General features: G+C 30.1%; 2 protein-coding genes across 7 annotated transcripts in view; both read right to left on the bottom strand.

Moving 5' to 3' along the window:
* Positions 1 to 1,071, bottom strand: part of LOC106762952 — an 11,884-nt gene extending 10,813 nt beyond the window's left edge. For both annotated transcript variants that reach the window (XM_014647086.2, XM_022782411.1), the window contains exon 1: positions 898 to 1,071. The gene's annotated coding sequence lies outside the window, so the exon portion shown is untranslated. The remainder of the gene's footprint in view (positions 1 to 897) is intronic.
* Positions 1,072 to 7,216: 6,145 nt separating this feature from the next.
* The window catches only part of LOC106763108, a 14,982-nt gene continuing 5,495 nt past the window's right edge, over positions 7,217 to 16,703 (bottom strand). Inside the window, exons 5-21 of one of the 5 annotated variants that reach the window (XM_022782413.1) lie at positions 16,085 to 16,254; positions 15,575 to 15,727; positions 14,593 to 14,736; positions 14,132 to 14,192; positions 13,677 to 13,981; positions 12,761 to 12,892; positions 12,541 to 12,663; positions 12,066 to 12,149; positions 11,650 to 11,781; positions 11,390 to 11,474; positions 11,169 to 11,294; positions 10,860 to 10,901; positions 10,325 to 10,459; positions 8,976 to 9,118; positions 8,719 to 8,859; positions 7,965 to 8,288; positions 7,217 to 7,419 (exon numbers count right to left, since the gene is read on the bottom strand). In XM_022782413.1, the coding sequence (XP_022638134.1) occupies positions 7,324 to 7,419; positions 7,965 to 8,288; positions 8,719 to 8,859; positions 8,976 to 9,118; positions 10,325 to 10,459; positions 10,860 to 10,901; positions 11,169 to 11,294; positions 11,390 to 11,474; positions 11,650 to 11,781; positions 12,066 to 12,149; positions 12,541 to 12,663; positions 12,761 to 12,892; positions 13,677 to 13,981; positions 14,132 to 14,192; positions 14,593 to 14,736; positions 15,575 to 15,727; positions 16,085 to 16,254 (2,396 nt within the window). In that variant the 3' untranslated portion in view covers positions 7,217 to 7,323. Of the gene's footprint in view, positions 7,420 to 7,964; positions 8,289 to 8,718; positions 8,860 to 8,975; positions 9,119 to 10,324; positions 10,460 to 10,859; positions 10,902 to 11,168; positions 11,295 to 11,389; positions 11,508 to 11,649; positions 11,782 to 12,065; positions 12,150 to 12,540; positions 12,664 to 12,760; positions 12,893 to 13,676; positions 13,982 to 14,131; positions 14,193 to 14,592; positions 14,737 to 15,574; positions 15,728 to 16,084; positions 16,255 to 16,703 lie in introns of all 5 variants that reach the window. The other 4 variants (XM_022782412.1, XM_022782415.1, XM_014647290.2 and 1 more) reach the window with 4 other exon arrangements.

Here is a 16,703-nt window from a genome sequence, read left to right on the forward strand (position 1 = left end):
TTTTGAGGGCTTTTAAGGACGGACTCGCTAGTGTCCCAAGGATTGACCGGTGACACTACTAACTTAATTGCCCTAATATATGTTTTTTTCCACAGGACTGAATCCATAGAAACCTTGGCTTAGTGCCATTACTGTAAGCGGCGGATGATTGGTATGCAGGATCGGTTGCAACGGTTTCACATGAATGTGAATCAAGAGATTAAAGATATAATTACATGACTGGGTATTCCTCTAAATTCCTCAGAGAAATTAGTACAAAATCAAAATTCAGAGATGAAGTGCGCTAATACTAACTGATTGACCAATAAACTGATATACAGATACAATCCAAAAGCCAGAGAGCACCATCACTTTAAGAGATCATAACCAGTTAAATTCCATAAACAATACTTCATCCAATTCCGAAATTTTATGGAAAAAACCAAAGAAGAACAGCTGTCAACACATCAAATAGCAGAAAATTCACCTACAGAATAAAACAAAGTGACCCCATATTGATACTAAAACACATAATTACCAGATAACGAAGCAGGTGTTTCAGATAGATAAAAAAAAAAAACAAACCCACCTAACAAATACAACTAATTAAAGAACTCAAACAAAAATCATCCAACATCCATTTTTGATGAAAAATAATATAGACAACCAAATTTCATCATCATTACTATTATTATTATACACAAATGACCAGGTTGACCAATCAGAAATAAGGAGTATCCCAGACCGATGGTAAAAAAATGGTAAGACTTAAACCTGAGGAAGACATATATTGAAGCGGACCCAGCAAAAAATCAAACACCCAAAAAAGAAGAAGCAAAAAAGTGACAAACTTTGAGACAAAAGTGATCAAAGTACATTGAAAAACAGGGTCCAAGGAGAAAGACAAGGCCACCAAACCTTAAACACGAGAATTAATAACTGAACAGAGAAACCTCGTACGAAGGGATTTGATTGGTATTTCGGTTCCTAGTGTTGTTGTTGCTGCTGCTGCGATTTTGGTGCAAATGGGGATGCTAGTTTCAGCACTAGTGTGAAAAGGTACGCGCTTTCTCTCTCTCTCTCTGCTCTTTCCCTTCCAAGTACATTTCTTCAGTTTCTTCTCTTTTATACTTATTATTATTATTATTATTATTATATAAATTTACGGCCATTTTTTAAAAACTTATTTTGAAAATTTTATTTTTGGTCTGCGCTATATTTTAGAGTTTAATTTTTGTCATCTGTAAAATAAGAGAATTTAATGAGTATGTTTTGATAGAGTAATATTTTAATAAGAATTAATTAAAAATAATGTTTATATTATTTTTAACATAATAATTATTAAATTTAACATATTTATCTATTATATATAATAGTTTGTATTTGAATGATGAGATGTTTTGACTAATGTTTCAAAATTTATATTGCCAACAAATAAAATTTATTTTTGATATAATCGTAATTGCTTGCAAAATTTAAAATTGTTATAAAATCATGTTTTTTATTAAACAACAATTCTAAAACTTTTGTATTTTCGATGCATGCACTATCTAGTCTATATTTTATAAGTAAAATTTATATATTTTTCATCATTTATAAATCTTACATTGTTATTATAGATTGCAAGAAATTATGTATATACAAAATATATGACTTGTTTAATTTTAAAAGATAAGGATACCATATTGATTAAAAATAATTTTAATATTAAATATAAATATAAATTAAGTCTATTTTATTAATTATAACATTTAATAATCTTTTACTTATATATTATTTTGAGTATTGACTTTTCAATTTAACTTAATGATTGACTACTAATTACTTTTGACTTCAAAAGATACTCTAAATTTATTTTTATTTATTACAAAATTAATCATGGACTTCTTTGCTCTACCTCTTTTAAATTTTTTTAACAGGAGTCACTTGACTACTTTCCATGAAATGGGTATTAATAAAAAAAAATAATAGGTGCCAAACATATAATTTTTTATTATTTAATTTAAAAGAGTTTAATAAATAAATGTTTTAGTTAGTTAAATGATAAATTTAGTTTAATTCATTGAATAATGCATTGAGTTGTTGTCAACTTATATATATATATATATATATATATATATATATATATATATATATATATATATATATATATATATATATATATATATATTAAAATTCAGGTCTGAAAATATTATAAAAACTAACTAAATATTTATCCCATTTAAATATTTATCCCATTCTAAATCATTTAAGAGCTAACATGTGTTTTAATTTTTTTTAACGTATTTATTAATAAATTAAATTTTTAAAAGACATATTATGCATTACTATTTTTTATTAGTTGCATTGCATCACAATTTTAAAAGGATATTAACTTAACAATTGAAAACTTAAAAAATAATGAAGATCTTAATTTTTTTAGAAAATTAAAACAAAATAAAATTAATATTTCAGTCATTATATTAATAATCTAAAAATAATTTTTTAAATACAGGCATTGTTTCTAAAATTACACTGGTAAAAATTAATTACTTATACTATTTATAGTAATTATTATTATTACTATTGCTAAAAGTGCTTTTAAAATTAAAATTACGTAATATAATAACTACATTAACAGATAAATTGAATAATTTTTCAGCTTATGCATTGATAGTAAAAAGTAAAATGTATAATTATAGAATTTGATTAATAATTGCATGTTTAATATAAAAACAAAAATTAGTAAATAATATTTAAGTAAACTTTAATGTTCTTCTTTCAACATCAATTTCTTCATACCATTTTTTAATTGGATTTGAATCTTAGTCTAATCATTTCTTTTTTACCTAATAAAAGCATTGATATCATATGCAGATGAAAATTCTATTGTGATGGAATGGTCAAAGTCAAACTAGTTTTTTATTATTTTAAACATACTTTATAATCACGACAAAAATATGGTTCCGTGAATACGATTTCTTCCTAATGAAATTATCAACTTCATTCTATAAAAAATACAATATTTAATGAAAAAAAAATTATCATTTTTAAACATGTTATAAATTTAAATATTTTTAACTGAATTTCTTTTGAAAAAATATCTTTCATTTTCATATCCAATATCTAATTATGATGAATTTAAGAAAAAGTGAGGGCTTGGATTTGATGGATTTAAAATAAATTGTGTTATTTTTTTTTTAAAGAATTTAGAGGTGAAAATGTATGAATTTGAAAATAAAGAATGTAAAAGTTTATAAGAATTTAAGAAAGAATTGAGTTATGTAATATATAAAAAAATGATTTAATTTTGTAAAATAATTCATTATTGATCAAATTTGTAAAGCCTTATTGATTTAATTCATGTTAACCATTGAGAGAGAGGATAGTGGTGGTCAATTTCTTGATAACTTTTTGTTTTCTAATTCATTTAAACAAAATTTGTAACAATCAAATCATTAAATTCTTATGACAGAAGAAAAAAAATCAACTAACTTTAATTTTAAAAGTAATATATTTGGAATTGAAAAGGATAACGATATTTAGACAAAAAAAAAATTGACAATATTTGAACATTAATTATGTATTAATATGTCCACAATAATGTTCATGATTATTGTTATTGATTGTGGAGTAATTTTTGACCAATCACATATTAACACGTAATCAATGTTCAAATGTTGTCAAAAAAATATTGTCTAAATATCATTATCCAATTGAAAAATCATACTCGAAATATCTAGTGTGAAATTTAGTAAAATAAAATCTCTAAATGTTATATTTTCTCAATCTAAAAGTTGTATTAATTTTTAAAACAAAATTTCATAAATTAAAATGTTTCATTACATTTATTTTTAAAACAATTTAGTCTGTAAAATAAACTGTTTTGTAATAATCTTGTTTAATTAAGATCAATATTAAATGTAAAATGGTCCTCTAAAATCATTATTTCAGTCTGAAAAGGCAAAATAGCCGTTTTGGTTGACTGGTAAAAGCGTAGATATTTTAAGTAATATTATCTCTCTATATAGTTTTTTAAACTTCATGTTAATAAAATGATCTTTCTGTTTTTATGTAATAATATAATGTTTTGAAGTATTCATTATTTTTTCTCGTTCTTTTTATATAGGTCTATTAAGATCTTTCTCGTTCCATTTAAATCCTGTGATTATTTTTGGTTAGTAAATGATAAATATTATAAAAAATTCTTTCTCCATTTAAAACTTATAAACTTGAAAATTTTAATTTTTAAAATTATGTTTCTACTACTACAATAATCATAATAAGGTGTAAGGAGAGATCAAATGGTACTAGTCTAATTTATAACGTGATCATGTTAATAAATTTATATAAAAGGTAAATTTTCTCATTCAACTATTATTAGATTATAATTTCAAATTGTTACAATTATTTCAAGAATCTAAACATTTCTTTTAAGAAACATAGAACTTTTATAATAGTAATAATAGACATTTAATTATTAATATTACAAAGTTTTAGTATAAATAGAAACAAGTTAAATAGAGTTATTTTTATAAAAGCTATTATCTCTTTAAAAGAATAATGATCACCTTCTTCTATTTTTTTTTTCTAGAGTTTCTAATTCCTTATCTATTTAATTGAAAAACGAAATATACTATATGACTCATGTGGAAAAAACTTACCTATTTGTTTTATCACTTTGTTGAATAAAATAAGTTTTACTTTTGCTTTTTTTAAAGTTGTTTGTCTTTGGTTGGCATGTATATATATGGGGTTGAATGTCTGGTCTTTAAAAGCTTTTGATGAAGCTTTATTCAAATAAGGTTATTAAGGTATGATCTTATATAAGTAATTAAGGAAAGTTATTCATTTAAAATTGATTTCTTTTTTGGTGTGGAATTGTATGGGAACTCTATTTGAACTTATTAAAATTGTTAAATGAGATGAATTGATTGGTTTGAAGAATTGTATGTTGTGTTTGGTTGATTTGACTTTGTTACTCGAGTTGAAATTGTGAAATTATGATTGGTTGGTATTGTTGGTCCCAAAGATTGGTAAATTTGACTCACTTGATTTCATATGGTATATTTAAATAGTTAAAATTGGTTGTGATTGTGAATAGGAAAGAATAACACTATATTTATCATTCATTAGAGCCTTGTTAAATTCTTGACGTGTGAAATTGTGATTAATGATGGTAAGTTTGATTTTATTCGTATCAGAGGGTGCATTTTAAATTAAAACATTGGGCTCTCACTATGTAACAGAGAGCCACTGGGCTCCACAGTGCTGAGCGCTCATTTTGGGCGTTGAGCAGACCAAAACCCTAGAGCAAATGCTCTTGGGGGCATTGAGTGACATTTTTGGCGTTAAGCGTCACTTTTCCAATGAGGTTTGGACGTTGGGTCAACTCACTAAAGCAAACAGTGCTAACATTGGACGTCCTATATGCAGTCTTGGTTTATGTTTTCTTTCTTTTGTTTCTTTGTTGGGTTTGAGCTGTATTGGTACTTTGATGCTTTATTTGGTAGTATCTATTGAATTGTATGATGGTTTTTACATGAGGCTATGTATGTGGTTAAATATGGTTTGAAAAGAATTCCAAAAAGAAAGTTCTTATTGATTGTTTCAAGTAGTGCATGTATCATTATAGGAACTCAATATTAGGGGTTATCTTGACATTCTAACGACTATCCAATCTCAAGTAGAGAAAGGCGGGACATGTGGTGACAGTAGCACAAAGTCCTAGTTCCTAGACTTTACCTTTACCTAAGACATGAATCGACTAACCTTGTACGTGATAAGGTGAAACCCATTGGTAATAGTTTTGTAGAACAATAGACATCACCATAAATGCACCTCCTTCTCCATCTCCAACATTAGACATGCACAATCTGGCTAGGACAATTGACACCATGGCAGCAACTCTACAACAACAGGATGTTGTAATGGTGCAACAACACCAGGTAGCCTTACAGCAAAGCAAATGGAGTCTACTAGGCTTTCTTCTTAGCGTTACAATTGGATATTATTCTTTCGACTCCTTAATAATTTAGCTTATTCTTCCACCTTAATATTCTTTCTACTCGCAACCAAAATCTTTATTAAGTTGTGTATGGTATAGTATGTGATCCGGTCGGTAGGTCGTGCGATAAAGCAATGCCGAGGGTGAACACATTGTATTAGTCTAATGGTGTTAGAAGATTATCTGTGTCATTTGGTGTTCGATATATTTGTTTTAAAATATAAATTATAAATTAGGCAAGTAAAATGGGCCTATGAGGTGTTGGGCTATGATTGGGCCAACACGAACATAAATATTAGTATTATTGGGCTAATATTAACTTATGATCCATGATAAAATCTATAAATAGAGAGGTAAGCCACACCACAGAAGTAAAACTTAGCTTGATTGAGTTTTTGCACTTAATTATAAATTGAGCTTATTAACTAAAATCTGACTTGAGTGTCAAAGTACCTTTAATAGATACACACTGTTTAGATTGAATTAGATAAAGATGAACCAGATGATCTTGAAAGAAGAAGGAAGACAGAATGAAGACAAACAACAATGTGTGTTTCTGAGTCCTAATCAGCTATATACTGAAACAAGTTGCTATATTTATATCATACATTAATGTTTTATTTATAAATGAGCTCCTACGCCTCAACGACCCTTTTCATACATAAACAGAAATTTCTTTTTGCACTCTTGATCTTGTGGGTGTGACGTAAATGGCTAAGTTTGTATCTTAAAACCCAAATAAAACAAAAGGTTTAAACGTATTATTACTAGCATAGATTTAGTAATTTTATTTTCGGGTTCTATATTTGTTTTTCTTATTTTTCCTCAAAATTATTTGTTTTTATCTGTTTTTGGATTAACTTGCTTCATTAAGTATCACCGTAATATAATCAAATTATTTTATATGCCCGACTTTTGATTGTCATTATTCAATAGCATACATGTAATGACAAGAAATAAAACGTTTGTATTTTAATAAAATAAAATTAAGGACTAATTTAAAAATAATAAAGCTTAAAACCATTTTTCAGTCATAAAATTACATTTTAGTCTAATAAACATCTCACCGATATATGTTATGATAGAAAAAACGCCAATTTCATCAAAAGACATAATGCATTATTCTTTATTCTTAATTAGATAGTTATCAAAGTTTCACCTCAAATAACAAAAAGAATAAAAAGTTATTAAAAAAAGACATATATATACTTAGATTAAATTAATTGACCTAGTTTAATGTCTTAGAATTCGTTTACCAAACTACCTGCTCCTGATAAAATAATAGTGTGAAAACCAAAAAAAAAAAAACTTGAGACTCTGCATTGTTCTTGACTCCGGAACATTCTTCTTGACAAACGTTAAGATTTTAAGTTGTCTCGTAAGATGTTCAGTTGATGAAGAGCACGTTTCATGATGTCATGTTCTTCAATTTTCATGCTGATCTCCCCTGATGACTACATAAGAAACAAAATATAATCAAATAACAGTCATTATATTATAAAATTTTGGGAACTAAATATGCTAAAAGAGCGATATCAACAACAATAGCCTCATCCCACAGATAAAGAACAAGGCAAACAAAAACTGAAAATACATTGAAAGGTTAAAAGCCACAACAAGTGAAGCATCCTTTGGGAAACTAGTAATATTCCATTACCAGATTTCAACCTACCCAAATCTATTAGCTTTACTAGGTATGGTATGGCATGCAATAAGCAGTCTGCTTTTGAACTTAATGGAGCCAGAAAAACAAAAGAGATACCATATCATGGATTCATGCCAAATGAGCATATATATATATATGGTGCAGATTGTAACTATGCTCACTGCATAAGTGTAACTATGTATACAGTGGAGTATAGACAATAACAAAAATACTGAACACCTTTACTAAACACAATTTTGATTCATCCAATGGAAAAGATAAGTTATACTAATGGAATGCAACCTCTATAATAAACAGTCAATAGTTTTTCTTGTTCATCAGGGTAGAACCTACCTGTAAAGAAATAACTTGCTCTATGACGTTATCAATATTTTTCTTGTATAGAGACATAATCCGTCGTATTTGAGGATCCCCGTGCAACAAGGAAAGAGCAGAAGTGACAGCATTCACCTTATTCAAGCAGTTCCTTACATCTTGACAACATTTGTTAGATTTTAGTAAAACGCTACTATCATATATAACCGATCCCATTTTCTTCAAAACAAGATTCATAAGTTCATGGCACCGGTCCAACATGAAAAAACAAGGTACAGCATAATAACGCCGGAGGCTGAATGGAAAGGAAGGAATTCTTTGTCCATCATCTTCTGGAACGCACTGTGGTAAAGTGAAATTTAGAATCAATGAAAGTACTAAAATCAATTCATATCAGAACAATAAAGATTTATTTCTTCAGAAAATAAAATTAAATAAAACTCATAAATTACAGAAATAGTGATAATTTAGACAGTATTTCCCCCATGGCCTTTATTATAATAATTTATTGTATACATTTAGCTAAGTTCTGCATTTTCTTTTGGAAGTTGTAAATTTTTATTTTATATGAAATTACTATAACAATCAATCATAAAATTTTAAAAACAACGGACATTTCTACTTTCAAAACAAAAAATAAGGACAGAAAAAACAATTAGCTAACTCTGATACAAAGCATCATCTGGGGTATCCAAAAAAATAAGTAGATAAATAGGCAACAACAAATTTAAATTTATGTCATTTGTTAGTCAGTTTTTGGAAGCATACTTACCTGCACAACATCTATCAGATATTCCGAAAGATGAAGGCCTAGAGTGGCAATGCTTTGTTCAGAAAGTAGTGTGGGCTTCGAATCCACTGAAACAATCATTCTCAGGAGAGAGCATCTATTATCCACAGAAGGCTTTTGTGACTGTGGTACAAACACGTATGAGAAATCATTCTTATAAGAAAATTCTAAATGAGCTAAGAACAAAGCATAAGAAAAGTAAAGAGAAAATTGCTATGCATAAGAAAATGTCAACTTACTATCTGATCAACAATCAATCTCTCTATCAATCGTAGAACAATAGCTTTGTCACCCATCTGTTGAATGCATGAGTAAATCTTATCTGTCATTGACTTTAAAGTTTGGCGAAGTGGGTCACCCTTAAAACCAGAGGAACCAAATTCTGCAAAATTAAAAGTAATAAAATTTATCAATCTATGGTGATGAAGATTGCCAAAAGTAGGTTTACAAAGATAAAAAAACATTGATAATTTCAATCACAAAAGATTACTCAAGCTGCGAACATGTTATGCATACATAACAATGACAAATATTTTCTTCAATCAAGTAACTTTGCCAGCTAGAGCATGGGAAGAATGCCATATAAATATTGTTATTTACAAGTTACCAAGAAGCACGATAAAGATGGCAGGAATGCAAAATTGGATGAGTACAGATAGCAATGTAATAGTAACCCATTACTGGTGATGGGTAATCAATTACTGGGCTTGCATTTAAGGAGTTCACAAATAAAGAACAGTGGTAAGAGTGGGATGGAATTAGAAGGAGAGGAAGACAAGAGAACAATAGTATAACAGAATGGATTGCAGGCAGAAGGAGTTGGAGAGGGAGATGTGAGGATCATGCTTGGGGGAGAGTGTTAGGACTTAGAGAGTATAGTAAAGGGTGAAAAGAATAGAAAAATAAGAAGGGGGCAGGACAGGGTCTATATAAAGACCCCTGTTATTGTTTTGAGGGGGGAGTTAGAGACTTTGATAACATTGTTGACCGATACTTGTATCTGGTGAAGGAGGTTAAGCTCCTGTGTTTTCTTTGCATTCTGGATTCTTTCATGTGAATACAACATGTATTTTTCATCTTTCTTGATCGGTGATTACTTGAGTGTGTGTGTGAAAGAGAGCTAGTTAGGAATTCTTACCCAGATTCGTAACAGAGAGAGAATCATTATGTGAGGGGCGGTAATAGAATGAAAGTTAAAAGGATTCTTAAGGTAAAAATAACTGGCTTAGCTGATTGAAGGAGTTCTTCCCCAGGAAAGGGATTATTCTTATTTCAGTTTCTACATTTACATTTAGTAAGGAGATCTGCCCCCGCTATGGTCTATTTTTCCCTAACTCTTTATTGAAGAGAAGCTTTCCCTCTGATTAATCAAATTTCTGTATCAATGCTATACAGTTTTCCTATTCTATTTTTGGGTCATATCACATGGAATGTTGTTTTGCATTACCAATTTCAACCCCTGCCAGTTCTTTCTAATCCCAACTACTGAGCATTATGGACAAAAGCACTTAATTAGAAAAGTGAAACAAGAAATGGATAATATCAAAAGCTACACAAAAGGTAGTCCAAATAAATCTTCGTAAGCTACCAGGAGAAACTTTGAAACGGGAGACCAAGGTGATGAAAAAACTTAAGTAATCCCCAATTTCTATACACCCCCGCTCATAGGCTAACTGGAGAACGTCTATGATCCAAAATAAGACATAGGAGTCTAGACCATCACCTGCAATAGTACAAAAAAAAATTAATGTTAAAAAGCTTTAACCTAGAAAATTTAACAGCCTTTATATCATTAGTATATAAATCCTACTTCTACTTAAAAGACAATGGCTACAATCAACATTAAAAACGTTAGTACAGAAAGTGAGAGAAAAATGCTGTACAAAAAGTATACTTATTTCACAATAACATAGTTTTAGAATTATCACTTCAACGACTACTTTGTGGGGAAAAGTCCAAACTTTCAGATCAATCTTACATGATTGTATAACAAGATAAACCATATTTTGATCATAGGCAATAAAATAAATAGAAAAAGAAGGCAGTCAAGTCAGAAAAATAACTTATTTTTTAAGAAACAGTAATTACATGTTTATAGTTAATTTCACAAAAATAAATATTACTTGAATCTGAGGCATACATTCGAGATGTTTCCAAAAGAAATCCTACAAAAAAGCAGAGCTGTGGGACTTCTATGCTATTTCTATCACATTTATTAAAACAAAAGTTATTACAAAATGGAAGAAAAAGGTTGCAACCTTATTCTCCTCAAACAAATTTAAACGATGAACCTTTCAATACCTTAAATTAATCAAATTGCTCAACATTAGGTATGCAAATGATAGTAGGTAAAATGTTAAGTGGAGGTATGAAGAAAAAATTACTAAAAAAGCAAATCATGCAGTGAAATTTTAAATGAACCTGAAGCTTACTTAGGCAACAATAGACTAATGACTTTAAAATAGGCAGGTCCAAATGAGAGACATAGTAAATGGAACATAAAGCGAGAACTTGAGATTCTCTAGGAAGCTTGAGAAAAGGACCAAAACATATAGGTCCTGCAACGTGAAAAAAACAAAACAATTAGAAGCCAAAATATAACTCACAGGTGTTGTATTATTAATACGGATGTCAACATCATGTTCATGTTTACCTCCCTCTTGATATGTACAGTAAAAATCTTGCAATGACTGCTGCATGTTGTTATACATGCAAACAAGTGCTGGATTCCAAGCACGCTGTCCAATACGATGTAGAAGACGTATCAAAGCCTATGATGAACATAAAATGCTTTAGGTAAAAGGACAAATTAAATTGCAGACTTAAGATCAATGCAAAGGCTGATTAATCTCTCAAAATGCAGTCAACCATGAATTTCAAATAAAGTCCTTATCAAATCAAAATAATAACTACCTGGGAGCAGGCTAGGTGATTATCTCCAAGCTGGATAAGCAACCGAGGGATATCTCCAGTCCATGCACATAAAGCCTCTTGAAGAACTATATACTGTGGATTGCTTGTCCCTGTGGAATGCATGCCTTCCATCTATATTTGGACCAAAGACCAAAAAAAAAACATACATTAATCACGAAGGAAGGAAATAAATTGCTTTCATGTGTTAGATGTTAATTTGTGTGTTTATGTTAATTGCATTCTGTATTTAGGGTTTAACCCTTATCTTACATTATAAATAAACTACCCTATGTGTATGCTAAACACATAAGGGAGATTTCTCCTAATCTTCTCCACTATTTCATATCATGAGATTATCCAAGAATCAAGAATTTCATTTCAATAGTGTTCTTAGAAGGAGATGAATCCAAACTCACGTAAGTTAACACATCTTCAATGGCAGAAACACAGGCTTTCAGCAAAGAACCTGGCTTGCTTTCCCTAAATGTCAGGGTAAAAGCCTGCAAGTGTCACAAATCTAGCAACATCAAAACCTCCATAGGAAAGAAAAAACATCATAAATAAAACATGGCATAAGATGACACAACCAGAAAATGAACTCTTTCAATTTCTATTCTAGTTTCAGTAGTTAGTATATTTTCCCTTACAATAACAAAAAATAAAGTCACACTAGTTTATTGTTTTCAAGAACTAGCAAGGCAACTAATGATAAAATCTTGCCTTCACCATGTTTTTCACAATCTCTAGAATCAGACAGAGAACAATTACAAAAAGAATTTTGTAATTATTGTGGGAAACCAAATGCCAGAAAATATTACAAGGTCAATATTCAAAATTAATAGCATCCATGTTCTAACAAAAATGAACTAGAATCCATTCAACAAGTCAGACCTGAAGAAGACGTGATGTCCAATCGTCTACCCCGCGTGAAACAATTTTTGGAATAAATGGAAGGAGTAGAACTAAATGCTCTTCTTCCCAGACAGCCTTAGCAGACTGTGTAGTCCAGAAGAACTGTATAATAATATTCCAGCCCAATTCAGCTATAGAATGACCACAATTTTCAACTTAAAGAAACTTCAAAAGGATAATTTTAGCATATCTATCAAACCTTCCCAAGCAGAGCATTTTCAAAAAGTTCAAGAAATCTCTCCAACAAATGTGGAGGAAGACACATCCATTCATTTAATTCAAAAAATATTTTGGCAATGACCATGTTCAAGTCAAGCAACCTACCACAGTCCTGCAATGAAAAAAAGAAAAAATTAGTTTTATGAAATTAGAGGAATATCGCAATCCTGCTGCTCCCTACTCTACCTCACAAATGGAACCAAATCACAATAACACAACAGAAAAAGGGTAATCATCACAGGACATTTACAGGGGTAAACTATATCTATCTTTGGAATGTAAACTTGACCTTAACAAAACCAAATTTGAGGGCTAGTGACCAAAGCAGACACAAATCAAGATCAACTCAAGAAAGGTTGCAACATTTAATACTTCAATTAATACTCAAAATATTGATAGAAGCTTTTGGTTAAGATATAAATGTATGTTCTTTAAAGTATACGAGTTGGAACACTAGACAAGCCTTGCCAAAAGTCATTCTGTCAATCTAACAGTTCAATGGATACATGATACAATTGCCTCTCCTCAGAGAGGAAACGAAAATATTTAAGAGAGAAAAGGGAACATAACAATGAGAACTATATATCCTCCTTGGACCTAATTAGAAAAAGAACATGACTTTTGTCAGGGAAACCTCCTTGGCAGGTGGCAAAGAAGACTGGGAGCTATGGGTCCTCCTTCTGGGTACTTAATGTTATCTTCTTATAAAATTCTTTTGTACAGACATCAACCAAAGAGTAGCAAAATAATCAACTTAGCAAATCAAATTTATGTTGATCGGGTTATCAAAGATGGAAATAGCTAATCTGAATAGTTCCATATCCTCTTTAGACGACAATTTTACAATTAGTTTCTACTCACCAGTCCCCACTAAAGGGTTAAAAACAGACACATACCCTTGCTGAAAGATGATCAGTGTGATTGAGTGGAAAACGAGGAAATAATCTCTTCAAGAGTGCGGAAGAGATGGTAACATCAGCCACATCAGGTCCAACTTGAGAACTTGGATATTCTGATTTCTTGTCACTCCCATGAGTAATAGACCTAACTATAAGATCTATACTATGCAGAATGGATGTCATACAAGCAAAAGACTTCCCTTCAAGACTTTCCATCGAATGAATCAATGGAATAAACTCCAGAAAAATATTCATTAATGATGGAACTAGATCCTTCAAACTCTTTACGATATTAGAAAAACCTACACAAACAGATAAAGCATAAAATGGGACAGTCAAACAATCAGTGAGAACATAAAAAGCTTGACAAAGTTTTTAGAATTATGCAAACTCAATCAACTGACATTCACTTAGTTATGTGCTTTAAAAATTGCATTTTTAAGTTATCATACCATTTGAGTTCATAGACATTTCATCATCATAGGCAAACAATACCCTTCGGCCAGTATCATCCTATTAAAAATAGAAAATATTAGAAAAAATTGGTGAGCAAAAAAGATAAAATAAAATTAGTATTAACCGCATTGAGACCAGGACAGAAAAGCAAAAGGTTTAGATCATAAATTATAACTCATAAATATGTACTTATCCAGATAGTAACGTGTTAGAATCTGTGCAAATTATAAAATACAAAATGTATTCTGAAAAAAGCTATGGGTTCCAGATGCACATAAATTGTCAAATTTAAGCACAACACTAAGTAAAAAAATGGAATGAAGAAATAAAAATATAGAGTGGTTTATACATAAAAATACCAAAGCTTAAATTAAAAAAAAAAAAATGAACAGAGCATCTATACTTGTACTTTTTATACATATAATGAAGCCTTAACAGCTAAATGGAAATAAAATACCTTATTCGGCAAATCAGTTTGTGCTTTATTCCATGGAAGGAGTGACAAGCAGCGAACCAACCCAGAAAGAGCAGCCTTTAGTTTTCCTTTATCTTGTAAATAGTATTGGTTCCTTCTTAGAATATCCTCATAATTCAGAAAAATCTGTTGACCACACAACCAGTAAAGTGAATTTTAAGCATCAAATACAAAAATACAACAATTACAATTAGGGTGGATATAGAACTCAATTTCAGGAACAATTAAAGAATAGAGTATACAGACAAAGAATAGAATAAAATGGTGGGCTGGGAAATATATAATACAATGATGGCACAGAAACCAATCATGAAAAAAATGAGAGATAGAAATGTCATAGATCAGTGTTTTGCCAATACAACTAAGAAAAAATATTGCAACAGCAATTTGTGAACTACATTACCTAAATTCCTCGGACAAGTGTTCAATCAATAATATTGTTAAGAAATGGATTTTAAACTTAATTCAAACCTACGAAACTGGCTTGTTATGTAAAGTTTGTACCCACTTATATATTTTGAATTAGCCTTAGTTATAGTCGATGTGAGACTTCCAACAAGCATTATATCATCATAAAATTTCAGAATAATAAAAGTATTTAATGTAGAGAAATTCCCCCTCAGTAAGTTTCAACCAATTGTCATATCTGGATCAAAGTTCTACAACATCCAGATATATTGAAACATTCACTCATATTTCTCTTACTATTGTTGGGCAACATTTCAGACAGAAAATAGAAGCTCCATTACAGAGGTGGATGTAAAATCCAATTACAAGAGCATCAGAAAGTTTAAGGAGCTCAGAACTGCCAATAATGCAAGAGAAAAATCCCCTTCAACCCCACTCCATTTCCCCACCCCTTAATCACCATAAAACAAAGAGCTGAATTTTAAAAGGAAATCAATTTCAAGGAGCAATCCTAACATACAGATAAAGAAATTTAGAATATGGCAAATAATATCACCTTTTCTGCATACAAGGGTGAAAAGGAAGGAGGATAGAACTCGAGAATGAGATCAAGAAAATCAAATGCCATCATCCGAACATCAACCGAAAAATGAGTCATTGCATTAAAAATGTAAGGCATCAATAAAGAAACGACCAGCTCTTGATTGTCCTACAAAATATAGGGAGAATAAAGCAAATGAAGTCTCAAAAGAATCAACTTTAATGTAAAGATGTAGTAATATAAAGATTACTGGATACAGGAAAAACAAAGTATATCCTCATAATCAGAATTGAGGAACAGTAAGGATAACAATCAACTCCAAAGTATTACAGCCAGTCATCTTGATGCATGATAATATAGATTAATAACCAGAGGCAATATAGCATAAATCATGAGAAAGAAGCAGCATCATTTACTTGTTCATAACTGATAGAAAGATAAAAAATTCATCCAAGTGGTAATGGCATATGAGTCTATCATCCTAATGGGTTAGAAAAGTTATTCAAGCAAATAAAATGGAAATACCTCTTTACAGCAAGGTAAAATCACAATTTTGAAGAGATCATACAATGATTTCCGAACCACTTTATCATCATCACCAATGCGCTCACGAAGTTTTTCTACCGTGACATACCTGTGCGACTTCTGTTCAGCTGGATGCCTGGTGAATAAATCCTTAATACCCATCAATGCTTCTGTAGTTTAGAATGTGAAAAAGAGAATATTAACATGAGGATAATACTTAATTTTCATACAATCAAGATATGCTATTAGACTAACTTTCATAGATCCAAACAATATAATTAATGGCTGCTTAATTTTATTTTTGACGGGTTTGGAAAATAATTACAAATATTGGCAGCGTTCATGATCTTCATTTAATGGCTCCAGCCTTAAATTCAAACCAAAATGAGCTATCATTTCTAAAACTTTTAAAACAAAAACAAAACCAAGGACTTGAGAATTAAACTGTAAAAAATTCTAGAGGGCTTGATTGATCTCTCTCATAATCTTCTATTTATAATAATAAATTAAATTGATACAAGAGTACATGATAATTAGAGTAACCTAGACACAATATAATCATGATAATTAGAGTAACCTAGACACAATATAATCATGATAATTAGAGTAACCTAGACAC

This window comes from Vigna radiata, chromosome 6 (genome assembly GCF_000741045.1).
Source record: "Vigna radiata var. radiata cultivar VC1973A chromosome 6, Vradiata_ver6, whole genome shotgun sequence".
Taxonomy (NCBI): domain Eukaryota; kingdom Viridiplantae; phylum Streptophyta; class Magnoliopsida; order Fabales; family Fabaceae; genus Vigna; species Vigna radiata.